Below are 18,979 nucleotides of genomic sequence, written 5' to 3' on the forward strand. Positions count from 1 at the left end.
GTTTATTAGGATTTTCAAAAACAAGACTTTCCTGTACACAAACCCTGTAGCAATTTAGATGAGCACTCTGATTAAAAAAAAATGAGCTTCCTAATTAATCGTCTTCTACTGATTCCTCCAATAGCTTAATTAAAATAAACAAGTAGCAGAATTTTAACATGATTATTTCTAATAAGATTGGTTTTTTTTTAATCAGCTCATTTTACTCCTAATATTTCTAGCAGAAAGTGGCTTATTTCTCATTAGGCTCTTTCATAGTGCTGAATCCCTCACTTGTCCTGCTAGGGTAATTACAGACATTTGTACAAGTTTAGCACAAAGATTGTAAAGTCCTAAAGGGGATACATTAAGTTGTTTACATAAATTAAATGTAAGCCTGCTTTACCTTTGGGGAAGTGTTAGTGCTTATTTGTGCAAAAAAATATTTATGGAAACCAACAACAAATTAATTTAAGTAAACAGCAAATACAGTTAATACTCATTTTCTATTACAGGCCTTTGGTTTAGCTATTTTAACTGTTTCCATTTTGTATGTAAATCAAGTGTTATTTTCTAGTTGATTTAACATTTAATGTTTTCAATGTAAGTCAATCCTACTAAATTAAGATTAAAAACACAGATCAAAAGTTTTATTGCTTTCTTTTGCCTTGGATCCACTGCTTCACAATTTTACTGAGGCTGTTGTAAAAGCTGGACACTATCATGAGTATGAACTGCTAGGTTTCACAGACAAACTGTTTCAAGTTATAGGATATGCTTTAGAGCTGTACTATGGACTAGAGATGCATCAACTGTAGATTTTAATGCAGCTCCCTTGAAGAGTTTTATCCGAGTCATTACTTAAAATTGCTGTGTCAGGAGAAAAACGGTCATTCATAAGTATTAATCTAGTCCTTTGGGAACATAAACATGGTGTATATACCAAATAAGTCTCTGATCCTGCACTAAAAATAAAAAAGAAAGTACCCAGACAGTTAACTCCATTAAAGCTGCTGATGCTACTAATGCATGTTTTGTTAAAGACTTGTATAAGGGCTAGGATGAAGGGGGTCTTTGTTTCTCACTACACACAGTCCCTAAAAAGGCTGCACCTACTGTGTCATTTCTGGAGGGTGATAGTTTGCTCTTTGCTCCCCATTTAGCATGTGGTGTTTCTACAGTTGTTGATGACCATTGCTATACAAGTTAGCTAAAGAGAGAAATCACAAAGCAACTACAGCTACCGAGATTAAGTGTCCCAAGACACTGTTCATCCACAGGAGATGTAAGTGTTTGCAGAAGAAAGGTTTTCTCAGTCAAGCAAACAAAACCAAGTCCTGAGCCAGCAAGCGTGCTACTAACTTAGGTAGGTCCACTTCCATTTTTAAAATTGGGCATACATACAAGATGGGCACTTCCACATAGCCTTTTGCAAGAGGCTCCGGGAGAAACTGTATAGTCTCGGGACAAATGTAAAGATTTGTCCTAGGTGAAAATTTGGTTGAAGGGCAAAATAAGACCATCTTACTCATTTTAATGCTTATCAGTCATTTCCCTGTGTGGTCACAGGTCCCTAAGCAGCTCAGCCTGAGTTCTCCTCAGCTGTAGCTTGTTTAATTTATTAGGCTATTTTGAGAGTTTCTCTCAAAATCCCCACCCTTCTGCACTCAAGGTAAGTTGTGGTAACATGGTTTCTTAGGAACAACTGTCTGTGTCCCTGCGGTTTGAGAAGTCCCCTCTGCAGAGCACCTGTAGCAACTTCTGTAGGAGGCATCCATTTACCCCATCAAAAGAAAAATCCTACTGAATGGCTGAGCAACAAGAGGAAAAAAGCAACCAGGTAGAGATCTATTATGCTGATAGCATTTACTTTTCCTTTCTCTGTCACAACAAGAAGGTAGAAGGCTCAAGGGAAGTCAAAAAAGAGCCTTATGGCCAGCAGTACTGCTTTGCTCCTGACTCACACAGCTTAAACCACCATGAAATGTCACTTGTAAAGCAGATAGAAATATTTCTGCCACGTACCTTAATGGGAAACTGGTTTGCGTTTGCATGGCAGGGTTCTGGTAGCAGCAGAGGGGCTGCAGGGGTGGCTCCTTTGAGAAGCTGCTAGAAGCTTCCCTGGCTCCGAGTTGCACCTACCTCTGGCCAAGGCCAAGACCATCAGCGAAGGTGGTAGTGCCTCTGGGAGAAAAGATTTAAGATGGGGAACCTGCAGCAGCGGGAGGAGAGTGGAATGTGAGAGAAACCCCTGTGCAGATACTGAGGTTGGTGAAGGAGGAGGGGAGGAGGGGATGCCCCCCCAGCCCGTGGTGAGATGGCAGGCTGTGCCCCCCCCCCCCCCCCCCCAGCCCATGGAGGGGAGCAGGGGAGCAGATGCCCACCTGCAGCCCAGGGAGAGAGGAGCCCACGCCGGAGCAGGGCGGTGGATGCCCCCCAAGATGGCTGTGACTCCATGGGAAAGCCCGCGCTGGAGCAGCCTGTGCCTGAAGGACTGCAGCCCGTGGAAGGGACCCACGCTGGAGCAGTTCATGGAGAACTGTCTCCCATGGGAGGGACCCCACACTGCAGCAGGGAAGAGTGTGAGGAGTCCTGCCCCTGAGGAGGAAGGAGAGGCAGAGACAGTGTCTGACGAACTGACCCCCGTTCCCCGTCCCCCTGCGCCGCTGAGGGGGAGAGGAGGTAGAGAAAACTGTGAGTGGAGTTTAGCTGGGAAGGAGGAAGAGGTAGGGGAAGGTGTTTTAAGATTTGGTTTTACTTCTGATTATCATTGTTTTGATTTGATTGGTAGTAAATTAAATTGATTTTGGTTTTTCCCCAAGTTGAGTGTCTTTTGCCCCTGACCATAATTGGTAAGCGATCCCTCCCTGTGCTTGTCTTGATTCACAAGGCTTTCAGTGTATTTTCTCCTTCTCATCCCACTGGGGCGGAGCGGGGGGAAAGGAGTGAGTGAGTGGCTTCATGGTGCTTTGTTGCCAGCTGGGCGTAAACCACGACAGAAAGTCACTGTTATTTTTCTTTTTCTGGGTAGTTACCGGTAGCCAGCAGTTGTGAGGAATTTTGCTAATCCATGGACCTCCTTGTTGTCTTGTAGAGCAGGCAAATGGGACGGGGGCAAGCCACAGAGAACCTGCTATCAAGCATGCAGTGCCCAAATCACCACAAAACAGTGTCCAGAAGATCTGTTCAAAAGGTGAACAAATGCATTCAAGTTAATATGGAATTGGAAGAGGAGAGCCGCGGTGCAGACCTGAGCCTTTCTCCAACAACTGGCCTTTCCGGGAAGGCGCAGCAATCTCCAGGGAACACGTCACCTTCCCAGCGAGGTGTTTCCTCACCCTCCCAAGGACAGTCTGCAATGCCACCTCTGCCACCACTACTGCCAACCCCTGCACCGCTACCCTCTGGGTGTAAGGTGCCTCCTCCACCCCTTCCCGTGCCTGGCATTAATGTCCCGTCACTCCCACCTCCCCAGCCATGCAGTAATCCCGAGTGCAGTCATCTTACTTGTGGATACGGGGGGCAGCCCCACCCTAAGAAGATGCCGACTTTGAAGATGAAGGTGTTTCACTGGCAGAAGCTCCCCTCCGATGTAGCAAGACGTACGTGCGTGTTCGTGACACCGGGGTAATCGGTTCGTTTACTTCACATCCAAACAAAAATGCTAATGTCGGGGGGCTAGGCCTTGACTCAGTAAGTCAGGTCACACAGGTGGTCCCATTGTCCGCTCTCATCCTACAAAAAGTTAGTAATCACAAATAAATATGGAAAGCCAGGCCTTCACCAATAAATGGAGGAAATAGCAGTTTGGGAAAAGCACTGAACTGAGGCTCTGTGGCTGCTAAAATTATCTTCTCTTAATCTCTTAGTCTCTATTTGTTACTTGTGAAGTGATGATGTGAGTCTGCATTAATTAAGGTTTGCAAAATGCTCTGGCTGTGTTGAGTGGAAAGATCTGTTGAACGGTCATGCTTTGTGGTTCTTCCTAATGAACTCCTGACACATCACCAGTAAGTGTCTTCTCAGCTGAAACTTTTACCTTTTTTTTTTTTTTTTTTTTTCTTGCACAGCCAGAAGATGCATCAGCCAAGATCTAAGGCTGAAAATTCTTGTCAATATGGCTGGGGAACACGTACCTTCAGGGTAGGGTGTAGTCTCCAGCTTCATTTCATAGTGACCACAGCCATGTGATTTGTGTGGGGTTTTCTTCCCCTCACACAAAATAACACTAAGGTCTATGGTTAACATGTGGCCTGCCAAAGCGGTTTGCAAGTCCTGTTCAACCTTCAGCAAGGAGACTATGAATACATTTCCATTTTTGCTGCAGGTTTTAATACTCAGTTCACACAACACAGATCTTGTAGTTGTTCTCCATTGTGCTTATCACCAAGAAAAGCAGACAGCAGGGGGTAAGAACTTGCTGCTATGATAAGATACATAAACAAGCATGGAAAAAAATAGTCTGAGCCACAGTCTGCTTTCCTGGGCAGAGATACAAATTTCAGATTCATCCACAATGTCTTCAGTGCCACTGTTGCAACCTCTCCTAAAGAAAAAGGTGAGATCCTTCATTAAAGATTCCAGTGTTGTAGACAAGTTCATGTTTTGAAGTGCCATGTGTTATTCAGATGGCTCCTGATGATTCTGTTAATAATGCTGGGCTTGGGAGTCCCTATCTCTTGCAAAGAGAGATGATTACCTAATTGGATGCAACATCCCCTGTTTGGGTACCACAATTCTGCGATGTGTAGCCAGTCAGCAATAGCCAAAAGAATTGGGACCAGCCCATTAACTTCATCTGCTGCCTTCAGTTCGGTGAATCAAATGTGGTGGTAGTTTTCCAGGTTTGATTAGCCTTCAGATTTTCAGGATGCTGTCTGTGGGAGCTGCCATTCTTAAATAATTAACATTTGTCCAGGACTAATGAGTGTCATATTTCATTCATCCTCTAAAGTGTTTTCCCTTCCACAAATCACACTGTCTTGAAAGTGCTCCTCTACCTTTGTGGTCCATCTTGAAGTGGTTTTCTCTTCCAGAAAGTCGCTCCATGTGGGCCATGATGCCAAACAGCAGCAGGGAGCTTGTAGAGCCTGACTACGCAAGCTTGGAGCTACTTTTCTCTGTCCCGCCAACAGCACCTAAGGAGAAAATGCAGCCAAAAATAAAGAAAGCAAAAGAGGTACTTGGACTGCGTGATTTTTGTAGAGCATGGCAAAATTCTTGGAAGAGAAAAGCTTATTCACTCTTTATTGTTGTCAATTATTTATAATAAGAAAGTTTGAAATATTTGTATAACCATTGCCTAAGATTACCTAAAAAAAAGCATGGGAGAAGTGTAGAATTAAACATGTTGAAGTAACTGCTGAGGGAGAGGTCTTCATCTGAGAGGGGAAGACATGGGCATTTCAGTATTAATTCTTTTAAATTGTAATATTCTAGACAAATCAATTCCCTTCTCTATGCCTTTGCCTCTCTCTTTTTAAAATAGAACTAATGACCTGTACCATTGTAATTGCTCTAAGTTTGATCAATGAAGATTGTTGATAATGTTATTACCAGAGAAGAATGAATCTTGCCCACAAACAAACAAAAGCTCTAAAATTTCCATTAAAATCAAGGTAAATTTATTTCTAGCTGACTGCTTTTTTTTTCTTTTCACAGATCACATTCATAGATCCAAAGAAAAGCTTCCTTCTGAGTATAGTTCTGAAGCAATTTAAGTGGTAAGATTTGGAGAGTACTGTCTGAATTGCTTATTTGATGTGTCTATGTGTTTATTCAGACATTAAATGAAATATATGTAGCAGAAATACTTTACAACTAGTATCTGGCTTTAGAAAGGAGTCAACTTCTTTTTTTTTTTTTTTTTTTTTTTTTTTTTAAACTAATGAGATGTGGCAGTCTCTTTCCAGACAATTAATATCATGTCTCACACTGGTATTAAACCTAAAATGGACCACTAATTCTTAAAGAGACAATATTCATAAATAACAGCAAAATCATGTGGAAACGTATTTTTGTGTGGTATTATTGACATAAATATCAACAGCTGGCACCAACCATCAGTGAAGATTCCTGACTGGAAGTCTCGAGTTACTTAATTGATTTTAAAGACACATCTCCAAGGGTTCAGATCCAAAATTGTATATAGATTTTATTTGCAGTTTTTCTATAAATAGGAAACAGTTTCTATAATTAAACAACAGGAAATTTACCAAGTCACAGTCTTCACAGGGAGGGGAAAAAAACAAATGAAAGGGATCTGTATTAGTTTTTGGCAAAATATCTTTACTCTTAGATTTCCTGAAACTATTGCGGGATGAAGATGGATGTTCTGCCGTCTCCCTGCCTTTTGTGCAATGGCCCATGTCACAAGGGCTTCAAAAAGAAACTCAGCCTAGCAGTTCCCTTGTGTTAAGAATAAACCAGAATCAGTCAGAGGGATTTTTTTTTTTTTTTAAGAATATTTTATTCTTTTTCCATTGCAAACTGCTTCTCAGTGGGGAAGATCTGTGCATAGCCTAATCCAGTTGCTGTTTCCTCTCTCTGTGTGATTCCCTGGGCAGTGGCGAAGCTCTCCTGAGAGCAGCTAGTGACCGTGGGATCAGAGTTGAGCCCTGCTTGCACTCGTGAGGGATGAGGCTGCTCTGCAGCCGGGTGCTGCCTCTATTAGCACCGGTGGCTGCAGGGAGCCGAGCTCTCCGGAGCCCAAACCAGAGCAGTCTGGACTCGTTTCAAAGACATGTTGTCTGCCAAAGTTTCAGGCAAGGATTTTGGGAAAAACCTTCTGGGATCTTTATAAATACTTCTCAGCAGGAGGAGAGCCATTGGTTTTAGCCCTGGCTTTGCTGCAAGCAGTGGAGGAATCCAAAAGTAAATCTCTTCTCTGGCTGTCCAGTGTCACTAGGAAAAAGGAGGGCCTTCATGGTTTGTTGTGTAAAGATGAACAAAACTCAGAAAGCACATCTAAATTATGAGAAATATTGCTTTAGGCTTAAAAAAAAAAAAAAAAAGCTTTGCTTTTTCCTATCTCCACTGTACTTCTGAGGACTAAGATCCAAAATGTAATGGGAGGCAAGCATAGTAAGTTACTTCATTTACTCCTATAGTGCTAGCTGAGAGGTTGGGGTCTCCTCCGTTTGTCATGTCACTCCTCCCTGTGCCATTGCTCCACAGCACTTCTCTCTTTCCTACAGCTCCAATGAAGAGATTGTTGACATGATTCAGAAAGGGGATAGATCCAAACTGGATGCTGAGATACTGAAGCAGCTACTTAAACTGCTGCCTGAAGACCACGAGGTATTAAGTGTGTTATTCTGATGGAGTTCAGTGTGGTTTGTGCTCAGCTTGAAACACTTGCACTGCTAAAGCAAGAAGTTATGACTGGTTCCCATATCCTCCTGCACCATCTCAATGAACTTCCAAGGCAGAGTGGTGGGAAGTCTGCCCCAGCAGCGGTCTGGCCTCTTCACGCAGAGATTAGGCAACAGCACACTGGGAGACTCAGCACAGGGGTAGACTAAGTGCTGCTCTCTGTTCCCATTGTTTTATAATGATGGATGAAGTACATCAGCATTTGTGGACTTAGGTGAATAAAGAGCCTTTCAGAGCAGGTTGCAATGAGGAGAAAGGACCCATCTTTTTAAAGGGGTTGCAGGACTTCTATGCGCTATAGCTTGCTGAATCCTTGCCTATGGATCAGGGATTCATCCCACAAGACGCTATACAAATGCAGATGACCTTCCAGTCAAAACAAAACCTATGCATTTGCCCTTACAAACCAGTTCATATATGGAATTTATTGTTCATCTGCCTCAGTCCCATTGCCTGTGCCCCCAGCAAGTTCAGAAAAGCCTGTTTCATACCTGTAAGAAGCAACGGGCACCCGCAATATCTGTGTGGTTATTTTACTATTTTATTCCCTGTTAGATAAATAGCCTGAAATCTTTCAAAGAAGAAAAATCAGAACTATCAAATGCAGATCAGTTTTATCTCCATCTCTTCGAAGTTCCTAGGTAAGCAAAATTCTCCTTGTCTTCAACCCATTAGTGTGGTTCTTGTAAGATTTGTCCATAAGAATTAAGGTCTCCGTTTCCTATGCTAGAGCAGTGTTCCTCATATTCAGTCTTCAGGATAAATCATCTGACCACTATTTGTAGAGCTGGTTTGAGAAACTTTTCCTTCCCAAAGGCTGAAGAGGCTTTCAGACACCTTTGGCAAACTACAGTTAAATTAACCTTGGTATGAGAAAACTCTTGACTGTTGTACCGCTACTATCTGTGTGGCATGAAGTTGCAGACTGAATCCTGCCACCAGGCTGCTGATTCACTCCACCCCTGGTTTAGAGATTCCAGTCTACCAAAGAGTGCCCACAAAACCGTGAATGAATCACAGCAGTGCCTGTGCTTTCACCACCTCCCTCATTTTTACGAAGTCAGATGAGGTGCATGCAGAGAAATCTTTATGCTGTTCATAAAAATATGGTGATATGTTGTAATTCATAGCAACAACTCTCCATAAATCTGATCAGTTGCCATGCCACAAACAGAAACACTTTTCTGAAAATGTCGTGGTGAAAATACGCCTTTTCATTTTCTCAAACTTATAGCTAGCTTTAAAAGTACTTCAGAAAATGTTTTCATGGCTCTTCCACAACATTAATCCATGGTGAGGCATAAATATCATTAAAGGACCTCAATGCAAAAATATTTCTAATTTCTGTTTGGGAAGTTGAAAGGAAGAACAAAAGTCCTGGCTAGTGTTGCCCAGGAATTATAAAAAATTATGGCCTCATGCAAGGAAGTCACTGCCAGATGTCAGTGCAACATTGCTTTCTGAAAGAGGAGATGATAATTGTTTCTAGGGCATCTTTGGAAATATCTAAGTGTTTGATTTATTTATAATCCAGTTCTCATGTCAGAGCGTTAAAGAGCATGTAACAATGCTGGTACTGCACTTTGCCTAAAATGGGTGATTCTCTTGCTGAACACAAGTCAATTAATCAGGCCTGTGGGGATTGTTTCTGTGGTATTTGTTGGGGGTTTTTTCCACTGACTTCTTTTAGCTACCAGTTGCGGATTGAATGTATGCTGATTTGTGAGGAAACAACGGTTCTGCTGGAGTGTCTGTGGCCAAAAGCACGAGCTATCAGGACAGCCTGTGAAAGTAAGTACATCAGTGCTGTGTCTATGCCCAGGCTCAGTCACAGGAAGCCTCTCTTCTACTTGAATAGCATCAGTGGTAACATATGCTATAATCTAATCAAAATTAACCTTTTAATTGCTGAGTATGTAGCAAATGTCAAAACGATTCTGTAGATTCCTGCTTCCAGAATTCATTCTGCAGAAATACGTTTTGTGCTGTCTTGCTCTGAAGTGGAGCTTCTGTTGACGTGAATAACACAAACCTCTCTCCTGCCAGTGGTTCTGCAGAGAAGGAGAAAAATTCCTTTATGTCAATGCCAGATTCTGTTTGAATACAGGTTAAATTTTTGTGCGCAGTGGAGATTTTTGTCCATAACAATGAATCAGGTCCAGTTTTTCATCTAGTGCACACTAGTTGCAGTCCAGCTTAGCTCCGTGGTGGAGCAGGCCACAGCGACGTACCAGAATCTGGTTTGGCTTCCAAAACAGATGTCCCAAATGACGTTCACCAGTGTTTCAGCAACCCCCTTCACACGAAATTAGCCTTGGTTTTAGTTTTAGCTCTTTCTTGAAGTTGATCTTGGATTCTACCAATTAGTTAGTTCAGTAGTTTTAGAGAGTCATTGACCTCCTGTTGAAGAGTTAAATTGCAAAACTTTTGTTTATGTTTGCACATAAAACTTGGCTATACCTGGCCGTCTGATGTCAGGGCTATCATTACTCTTTACTGTGTTGCAGTCAACAGCTCTGCAGTCCCACCCGTCCACCCTCCATCCCGTTGCGTGGGTCAGCATTTCTGTTCTAGTTCTGCCAAAAACTTTATTCTTACCCCAGATTCTTCTGCTAAAATGCACAGCTTCTGGTTATCACTCCCACTAACGATGATAACAAGGCAAAAAGCCCTTTGCTTTTCTTAACCTAGAATAATTACGTGCTGGAAGTGGGGGCTATAGACTTTCACTAGTTTATACACTTTCTCATATGTAGCTCTCCTTCATAAGTGGCTGCAGGGATGACACATCTATACTCCCAACTTGATGGCAAAACTAGTTTTCCATCTATTTGTAGAGAAGAGACCATAACAGAAACTTACTCGTTCCACTTCCATTCAGCTGATTTATTTCTGTACTGGTATATTTCCAAATCCGTAACAATGGCTTGACATAATCTTGGATGAGAATTTTGTTACCCCCCACTGTCAAACCTAAGGAAAATCCTATTTCAGATAATTTAGTTTATTGAAAATCTCTCTCTTTTTATTCTTCAGCACTTCTTACCAGTCACCGACTGCCAGTTTTCTGCCAATTGATTCTTAAAGTTGGAAACTTTCTGAACTATGTAAGTAAACTGATTTCTTTAATTGCTATATTTCTAAAGATAACAGAAAATATAAATGCAAGACTTGGAAACTTGGAAGGAACTTTTTTCTATATCTTCTAGGGGCGTCACACTGGAGATGCCGGAGGTTTTAAAATTAGTGCCTTGCTCAGACTAACAGAAACAAAAGCAAACCAAAACCACATTACTCTGCTTCACCATATTTTGGAGGTACAAAAAACTGTGAAATTATTTCTGCATGCATTATTCTCAAATATTCATTGCCCAGAAACCAAGGGGCTTTGACCTCTGTAGCACCCCACTGTAGGTGTCTGGAGAGTGAGCCTCTGTGCCTGAAATACGATGAAAACTTTTCCACCGCTCTCTGTGCAGATGGGATCAAATCCATGTGCAGTAATGTTTAGAGATTTAACACTAGGTTTCCTTTCTCAAGTTTGTTTAACATATCTGCTTGCTGTTTTCTTTCTCTTCTTCTCCAACTGCTCTCTTGTGTTGACACGTCTCCCAAATGCATCTGTCAAATGAAATTAATTTTAGCGGTATGAAGACAAAATCTCAGGTCAGCTTGCACACTGTGGCAGCACGTGGGATGTAAGCCTGAGCAGTTGAAAGAGCCTTTTGCTTTCTTTTTAACTCCCTATGGGTACCAACATGAGACAAAGAATGAACGAGACTAAATTTACCCCTACGCTTATAAGAATGAAAACTGAAGTGTTAATTTTTCAGTCCTGATGTTGTCCAGCTGAAAAACTTTCATACTCTTTGACTGACTGTGCAAGGTAACCATTTTTCTCTTCAATTTTAGGAGGTCGAAAAAACCCACACAGATCTGCTGCAGCTTCCCAGGGATCTTGACTTTGTTTCCAAGGCAGCAGGGTAGGACATTATTGTTTGTTTTTGTCATGTATGAATTGCCAATCTCTTTAAAGCCAACAAGGAGCTGAGTCATTTTATGACGGTGTAATAAGGTCACAGGACTTCTCTGCCATGGGAGAGAGAGGTTCCCTTCTAACACCAAACATTGTTAAGATTTATAAATCAACCTGGTTAAGACTTTTTATGTGGAGCTCAGTGTGATTTTTCTTTCGGATGATCCAGTAAAACTGTGTAAATAGTTAACGCCTTCATTTTGAAGGACTGGATTCTTCCACCACTACTACTTTCTATTCCAATAGAATTCTTCTATTCTATTGCAACAGAAGCATATCTTCCCTGAAATTTCTGTGATATTCATGTACAAGGCCATCAGGAGGTACATGTGCAGAGCTGGTGTAAGAAGGGAATGATCAGGGTGATTTACTGGCAATCAAGGGACCTCAGGAGTACCTGAGTTGAGTATCAGCACAAGTTTCTAACATATGTGGGTAGAAAAAAAAAATAATCTGTTTCTGCAGACTTTCCCACATGTGCCTGAAAGCCTCATGAGTCTAACACCAGCACTTTCTGTATAGCTGAGAAGAATCACATGGAGATATGTTAAATTACACTAATCTGAATCCACATTTATAGCACCGGCATTAACATTTTTTAATCCTGTTATGGATTAAGAGGAACCTTGCAGTGGTTTACGTTTCCTTGTAGCTACAAGCAGGGGTAACTTTTATATCTGGAGATGGATTGACATTTAAGTAGCTGCTAAATAATTAAAAGAAAATATTTTTTATTCAGTAATGCTACAGAAAATTTTATGGCTTTTGTGAGTTATATCTGTGCAGAATTTAAGTTGCATGTTGCTTTGAAACATTGCTTTCTTTTTAGGTTGCATCATAATAGAAATACTTTTGTTACCTGAAACTAAATCTTGCTGGTCAATGATATAAATGTGCTTTTTTTATAAAGTAATCGCCCTTTAGTTTAGTCAAACTTTGAAACTTACAGAATTGATTTGCTAATCAACCTGTGGAGAACTGTTTACAATGCAAATCCTGCAAGGGACTCTTCTAATGCTGCTCACATCTGGATACACTGTGAAACACCATGCCAGGTTTTGCTGATTCAGTACTTCTTGCCTGGCACAAAGAGTAGGTCAGAACCATAGAAGATGTTGTTTTGGCAGTGTAACGTGTTTGGGTCTCCACGTGAGCTAAATGAACTCTGAGAAGAGATAATTTTGGACTACAAATAGATTAGGGAGAAAAGGTACAGAGGGAAAAGAACCAGCTAAGTAAGGACAGTATTGGCACAAGAGAGATGAGGGTGTGTTGCCTATGAATAAATTAGGCTGGAAATTTTGGAGGAGTTTTTTGAATACTAGAACAGTGAGGTTCTTCCACAATCTACCCGGGGAGGTAGTGAGGGCAAAAGCACAGATTCTTTCTTAGATGAGGGTGTGAGCACATACAAAAGGATTTATATAGAGAACTACCTGCAAAAGCAGGGTCTGGGTTAGACAATTAATTCTACATTCATTTGCAGAGATGATACTGTTTATAATAATCTTTTAACTTAATGAAAACAAAACACTCACGCCTTCAATGTACTGTTCCTTTTGTGGGCCTTTCAGAATCCACTTTGATGTTATGCGTGCTGAGGCAAGTGCCAACTTGAAGAAACTGTTGGAAATAGAGAAGCGTTTATTTTTGTCAACAGACGATTTAAAAACACAGCATGCAAAATCTCTTCAAGTAGGTAATGTGGGTGTGACACATTTCCCATCCTTCTTCCCAAACCCTTTAAATCTCTCCTCAAAGGCACTGTAATTCAGGTTGCAAATGGACATAGAGCTCTATGGGAAAGGGTCAGGACTGCACTCCCACTGCGCCCTGGTGGAAGGAGCATCCAAGATGTTCCTCCACTTCTGTAATGTGGTATTGTGATAAGGAAACAGCGGAGGGCCAGTCAGCTTTGCGTGTGGGCAAAAGAAAGGGAGGCCCTAAAAATGAAATGTAGGATGCAACTATAAATGTGTGCAGAAATGTGTTTTGTCTCAGTGCTCTTTGGGAAGAAAAAGTGAACAGATTTGCAATATGCTTTTTTTTTTTTTCTTTTTTCCACATTTCCAATTTGCATATTTCCAAACCTCCTAGCTTTTCCTGTTCTCAAAACAGGGTCACTTAACTAAAGCTAAAAGGCAGAAATCCTAGTGCTGTATCTCCCTTCATCAGTCATGCCAGGCTGTGCCAAATTTCCATGTGGTTGTATAGTGAAAGTGGCAACATAGAATGAGCTGCTTTAGGCCAAATGAAACCAGGGAAATGCAGATGATTCAATTAAGAAGCAAATACCACACATTGTGAACAAATCTTAACTGTTAATTTTTTTAAAACCGACTGCTCTGTGTTAACTGGGTTGAGTGTTCTAGGCAGCTCAGAATATGCTACTTGTTAATGTGCATAAATTGTGTTGCAACCTGTGTCTCAGGGCAGTCTCGATGCTTCAAAAGACCTGCAGAAGGAGTTTGCCACCATTGAAAAGAAAAAGGAAGAACTTGCTGATTATCTTTGTGAAGACCGAAAAAAATTGTCTTTGGAAGATTTATTTAGCACAATGACAACCTTCAGAGAGCTCTTCCTCAAGGCCTTACAGGTGGTTTGCATTTGTGACTGTTTAGAAATAGATTGAGAACTTTTTTTTTTTTTAAGCAAGCAAGAATTCCTTTTTTTTCTTCTACTCCAAGCTGAGCTACCTAAACCTTGGCTGCAGAAGTAAATGAAAGTAACTGTTTATTTGCTTGCAACCTGCAGCAAGAAATGAGCATGTGGGCAAATATAAAATGTGATTTTTTTTATTTTTTTTTTTTTTCCTATGGAGAACTAAGAACCCTCCAAGTTGTTGTTCCCACTGTAAAATTACTAATCAGGCCTCTATGCAATAGGAGCTTAGTGACGTGTGAAAGAATGAGCAACGTGACATGCTTTATAGGCTTTGCCAATAGACCAAAGGTAAATTTTCCAACAGGCAAAGCCTAATTGGGAGATATGTTTACATGTAGGTATTTCATTGTACTAGTTAGTTCAAAACAGTATGTTTTGTGTCCCCTACAAAACTACGAATCTGCCAAGAGATCATATTTGGCATTTTATTAATTTATAAGACTTCACTCATTGCAATAAGGAGTAAGAAAACGGCAATTTCACCGTGAAAGTTGTGTACAGCACCTTCCAATTAGTAAGCCTCCAGTAAACCTCCATTTCACATCCCTTACTACATACTTCACACCTGAACTAATGTACTTCCTCCAGGGTTTTCTTATGCCAAGTGAGAGTGGCTTCACTTTCATATATTTGAACAGCAATAATCCCCCACTCCTGTGCTGACTCCAGGAGAGCCCCAGACTGGATTTGCCTTCTACACAGGGGACCATCCACATGACAAGAAGTATTGCAAGAATACAGACAACTATGCTGGGCAACGTCAAGGCAACAGAGGCTGAAGGGGTGCTTTAGGGCACATCATAGTTTCAGATGAAAACAAAGGAGCTTCTGAGGAAGTGTTAGAAGATGAAAGATGAAAAACATATCCTGTAATAGTTCCACTATCTGCTTATCCTGTGAGGCACTGGGCTTCAATTTTGCAAGCAATACAGCTACCCAGGCTCCAAAATGATGCGACAGCGCCACAGACAGTCTGGAAAATAAACCCTACAAACCACAGATCCTATGGCAAAACACTTGATCCTTAGAGTTCCTAAAACTCTAGGCAGGAAGGAAAGAATTAAGAGGGTCGAGAACATAGTGGCTCAACATCTGTGGAGAGCTATCTGAGAAAATTGCTGTGAGGGGTAAATCCAGCAACTGCAGTTCTTTTGAGAAACAGTCCCAATAAAGGTTATGTAGTATCCTAGTACAGCTGCAGAAGTTTTAAACTACTTTTTTGGGTGCTGCTTGTTCACAGCCAGGTTGCAGCAACTAGAAAGGGGCTTCTTTTTATCTACCCAACATGTAAACTCCCTTTCATCTTATTTTTGGTTCCATTTCTCAGAAGCACCTCACCTCAGAGGTACCACGGCTGTTAGCCATATTGTATGCATCTCCGTTACCTCCATTGCAGACTTGGAATGGAATCTCCTCTCCCCTCTTGCCTTGCTTTCTCTCCCTATCACTGTAGTAAAGATACTGTTTGTGCTTGAAATGGCAACATGCTGAAAAGTTGAAGGTTTTAATTTTTAAAGTATCTTTTTGTTCTGTGATTTTGATTTTTACACTAGAAGTCGGCCACATGCATCATCTCTTTCCAGTGCCATTGGATGGAAGCTTTAAGGCTAAGGTGTAACTTTTACTTTGAGATGAGCCTTCTCTGTAAAGCAGGTCTCTTAGCACTACCAAAATCGTTAGTGTTATCTTTCCAATCTCACATCAAATAAGAAGGGAAATAATTTTGATAAATAGTCATCCTTTATGGCTCCTAAGCTTACCTAGAAAGATTTTGACTTTGTTACTTCTTTGTTTAAACAAAATCTTTCTTCATTCCCTGAGGGTTCTTTCTGGACTCATAGCCTTCAGGTAACAAAAACTGAGCTACTCAAATCAAATTACTATAATAAGAATCTGCATTCTTTCTCTCCATCTACTTGAAGAGGTGGGGGGGAAGCTTTACAAACACCCAAATGATCCCCAAAACTGACACAGTGAAAAAGGAGAAGGTTTGTCACCCAGGGTTGATGACTGTTTTACCAATTCTCAAAAAATAAAAGGAGCAGATGGCAGGAAGAAGGAGACAGGGAGAAAATAGCTTCCCAGCTCAAAGATAAAAAAAAAAAACCAACCAAAATTGGAGATACACTGAGAACTGAGTTGTAAAGTTGCGGGGAAATGAAACACTGTGTGATTATAGGGGATTGGGAGAAACATTTGATTTCTCTTAGCACTTGCAGCTGTTCCAAGAGGGGAGCTCCCAACAAAGAGGCTGTCTAATCTCAGGAAAAGGAACAAAAATGTTAAACAAAATCTGCTCTAGGAAGTACTTGGTTGATGACAGAGGTTTTACAGACAGCTCTGCACAGGGATAGTTCCTCCCAGTGCTCCCCTAGGATAACCGAGCTGGAGCAGCTGCTCCTCAGTAGGCTGCATGTGGTGTTGGAACAGGATGTACTTTAGATAGTGTGGGGATAAACAGTTGTCATGGAGCATCTTTTAATTCAAAGATCGAGCAAGTATCTAACGTCTCACAAAGTGCAAATCTAAAGTGACACCCCTCTATTATTTAATCTCATCCATACGGCTGTGTTCAGTAATCCAGGAGATGGAGAAAGGATTGTGAATATTCATTACTCTGTCTTGCTACCACTTTGCCTTGTCTGGCTTTCTTGTGTTGAAGAAACTCTGTTAACAGTGTGTTTATGTCAAATCGATATGTATATTTTTTGTTTTAATTTCTCTGAACAATTTAGTTCAAGCTTGCTCAATCCATAAATTTATTCCTAATGTGTTTTTGTTTGTTCTCAGTACTCTGTGTGTGCTGCTCAAGTAGCAGGACAATATATCCCTGAATTCACCTCCTTTACTTCTTGTGGCATGTTACACAGAGACATTCTCCCACGGCCCACAGATCTGCAAGTCTCTCAACAGCGATAATATCTCAAAGACATTATGCTAAAACACAGCAGGAATTTACCAGGCAAGCATGTAGGAGGCATACAGTGATGAAAGGCTTTTAGCCTCTCCATAAGACTTCGCTGCCTGTACCCTGTTCTTTCAGAAGCACCCTCCTTTTCTTTCTTTGTCAACAGTACACCGTTTTTCTCTCCTTTTCTAGATATTCAGTGAAGGTCCCCATAACCTTGAGCCTATAATGGTCCTATATTTCAGAGAGACTAACTCTATTAATGTTCTCAAGTTTTCTTTATTTGGCTGGAAATTTCTTTGGACCAAAGGATCCTATGCTTTTACTTTCCATAAAGGCTCTAAGAAACCTGTGCGTTTTTCCTGGGACTTCTTCAGCCTATCCATAGCAATCAATCAAATCTATCACTATAATGGGAAAATGTCTTTGCTGCTGCCAAACTCTCTGCAAAGGAGAGCAGACGTGTCTCATCAAGAATCCTATCTGCACCAAATCATCAACATCTTCCTGGACATTATTAAATTTTGTAATATGACACAGCAGCACCCTTCTCTTAACATCACAAATCTCTATGACAGCAGGCCTAGTAACTACTGATCTACCTACGACATGTAGATTAGCTACTGACTGGTTGCAATCAAAAGCAAGCAAGCTTCCAGGTGTGATGGCAATGTTCTGATGATGATTGCAACTCCGGAACAAGGACCGCATAAGCTTTTAAGAAAATGGCTTTTGTCATCTTGATGTTCTGCTACAGTTATCCCAGTTGTTGAGAACTACCCTCTTCTGTCATTGTGCCACTTACCAAAACCCAGAAATACTCTTCCACTGAGTAAAGGTCTTCCTTTACTAGGAGCAATTGTTCAATTTCTTCCTCTTCCTCCATCAATCATATCATCCCGGTACCAGCAGCTCTGCGGAAACCAGAGGCCTGCCTGCCTGCGTAAATCCCAGCAGGATTTATGCCATCCTGGCAGTTGTATGACTAGTACCAACAGACATCCAGCTTGGACTCTGCCACTGAACACTAATGCAGAAATACAGCTGGCAAATTTAATGGGTGCCTAAAGAGAAAGTGTGAATTGCTGTTTAACACAGCTGGAGAGTTCCTGAAATTTCTGGTAGAAATCCCTGAATACAAACAATATAAAATCAAGGTTGCTATGGGATAAATCTCTAGAATGCTAATTAAGTTAAACTAATGTTCTGTTTTGTGGACAAAGGGACTAATTAAGAAGAATGCATTTCAGTCCATAGTCCAATGTGGCAGTTAAAGCTAATGAAATAGTTTGCTGGTGACATCATTGTATGGAAAAGTCCAAAGGGATTGACCAGGGAGCTCTGTTCTGCTATTTACCCTCAAACCCCAGCAGCTGAGAGTTTTAAGTGTGCATAGGGCATATTCAGAATAGATACTCATTGCAAATTGACAGTTTATTAACCAGCTTTTCCTTCAGTAACTCTTCCTATTTATTTTTTTCTATTTGTTCTTCTGTCTGAATGCAGGAAAATCAAGACAGGAAGGAGCAAGCTGCAAAGTCTGAGAAAAGGAAGAAACAGCTTAAAGGAGAAGATGCAAAGAGGCTAAAAGGAGAGTATGGAAAGAGTGGTACATTAAACAAAAATTAATTCTGGTTTTATTAGCCAGTCTTTTGTTAATTAGGATGAAAATATCTGTTTAGTTGCAGCTAATCTAATACAATGAGAGTGACTTAGCTGTGGATGATGTAGTTGTCAAGCAGATAGTATAGTAAGACATCAATTTTCAAGTGCATGTGAATGCTTGGAAGAAATCATGGTAGGGATGTTATAAAAAATATCACTCCCAACAAGAAAGTTGCTACCATTTTGCTTAGAGGTGGGTGATACCCTGCTATTGCTCTGAATAGTTGTTTGAAGACTTAGGGGCATAGAAAGTTACACAAACTTGAACTTCAAGCTGCGCTGTGTCACTGTAGTAGGCAAGTTGTGTCACATGTCACTGTTACCAGAACGTTTGCTTTTTTCTGATTAGACGT

At 41.0% G+C, this 18,979-nt stretch overlaps 1 protein-coding gene across 1 annotated transcript; it reads left to right on the plus strand.

The window, feature by feature from the left end:
- The first annotated feature begins 1,156 nt into the window (after positions 1 to 1,156).
- On the plus strand, positions 1,157 to 18,590 carry LOC126050443 (inverted formin-2-like). Its single transcript, XM_049828308.1, has 13 exons — positions 1,157 to 1,345; positions 1,679 to 1,819; positions 3,074 to 3,613; positions 5,016 to 5,158; positions 5,641 to 5,702; positions 7,176 to 7,278; positions 7,909 to 7,994; positions 9,044 to 9,144; positions 10,390 to 10,460; positions 10,563 to 10,670; positions 11,266 to 11,336; positions 12,964 to 13,084; positions 18,468 to 18,590. The coding sequence occupies exons 4-13, from the start codon at positions 5,027 to 5,029 to the stop codon at positions 18,588 to 18,590; spliced, it is 978 nt and encodes a 325-aa protein (XP_049684265.1). The 5' UTR covers positions 1,157 to 1,345; positions 1,679 to 1,819; positions 3,074 to 3,613; positions 5,016 to 5,026.
- The last annotated feature ends 389 nt before the right edge of the window (positions 18,591 to 18,979 follow it).

This window comes from Accipiter gentilis, chromosome 25 (assembly GCF_929443795.1).
Source record: "Accipiter gentilis chromosome 25, bAccGen1.1, whole genome shotgun sequence".
In the NCBI taxonomy this organism is placed as follows: Eukaryota; Metazoa; Chordata; class Aves; order Accipitriformes; family Accipitridae; genus Astur; species Astur gentilis.

Bases quoted from the DNA above. Each gene is read 5' to 3' on its own strand.
- LOC126050443 (XM_049828308.1), top strand. From the start codon at position 5,027: ATGTGGGCCATGATGCCAAACAGCAGCAGGGAGCTTGTAGAGCCTGAC. The intron at 11,337-12,963 runs GTAGGACATTAT...TGGGCCTTTCAG, and splicing joins TTTGTTTCCAAGGCAGCAGG to AATCCACTTTGATGTTATGC. The intron at 13,085-18,467 runs GTAGGTAATGTG...GTCTGAATGCAG, and splicing joins AGCATGCAAAATCTCTTCAA to GAAAATCAAGACAGGAAGGA.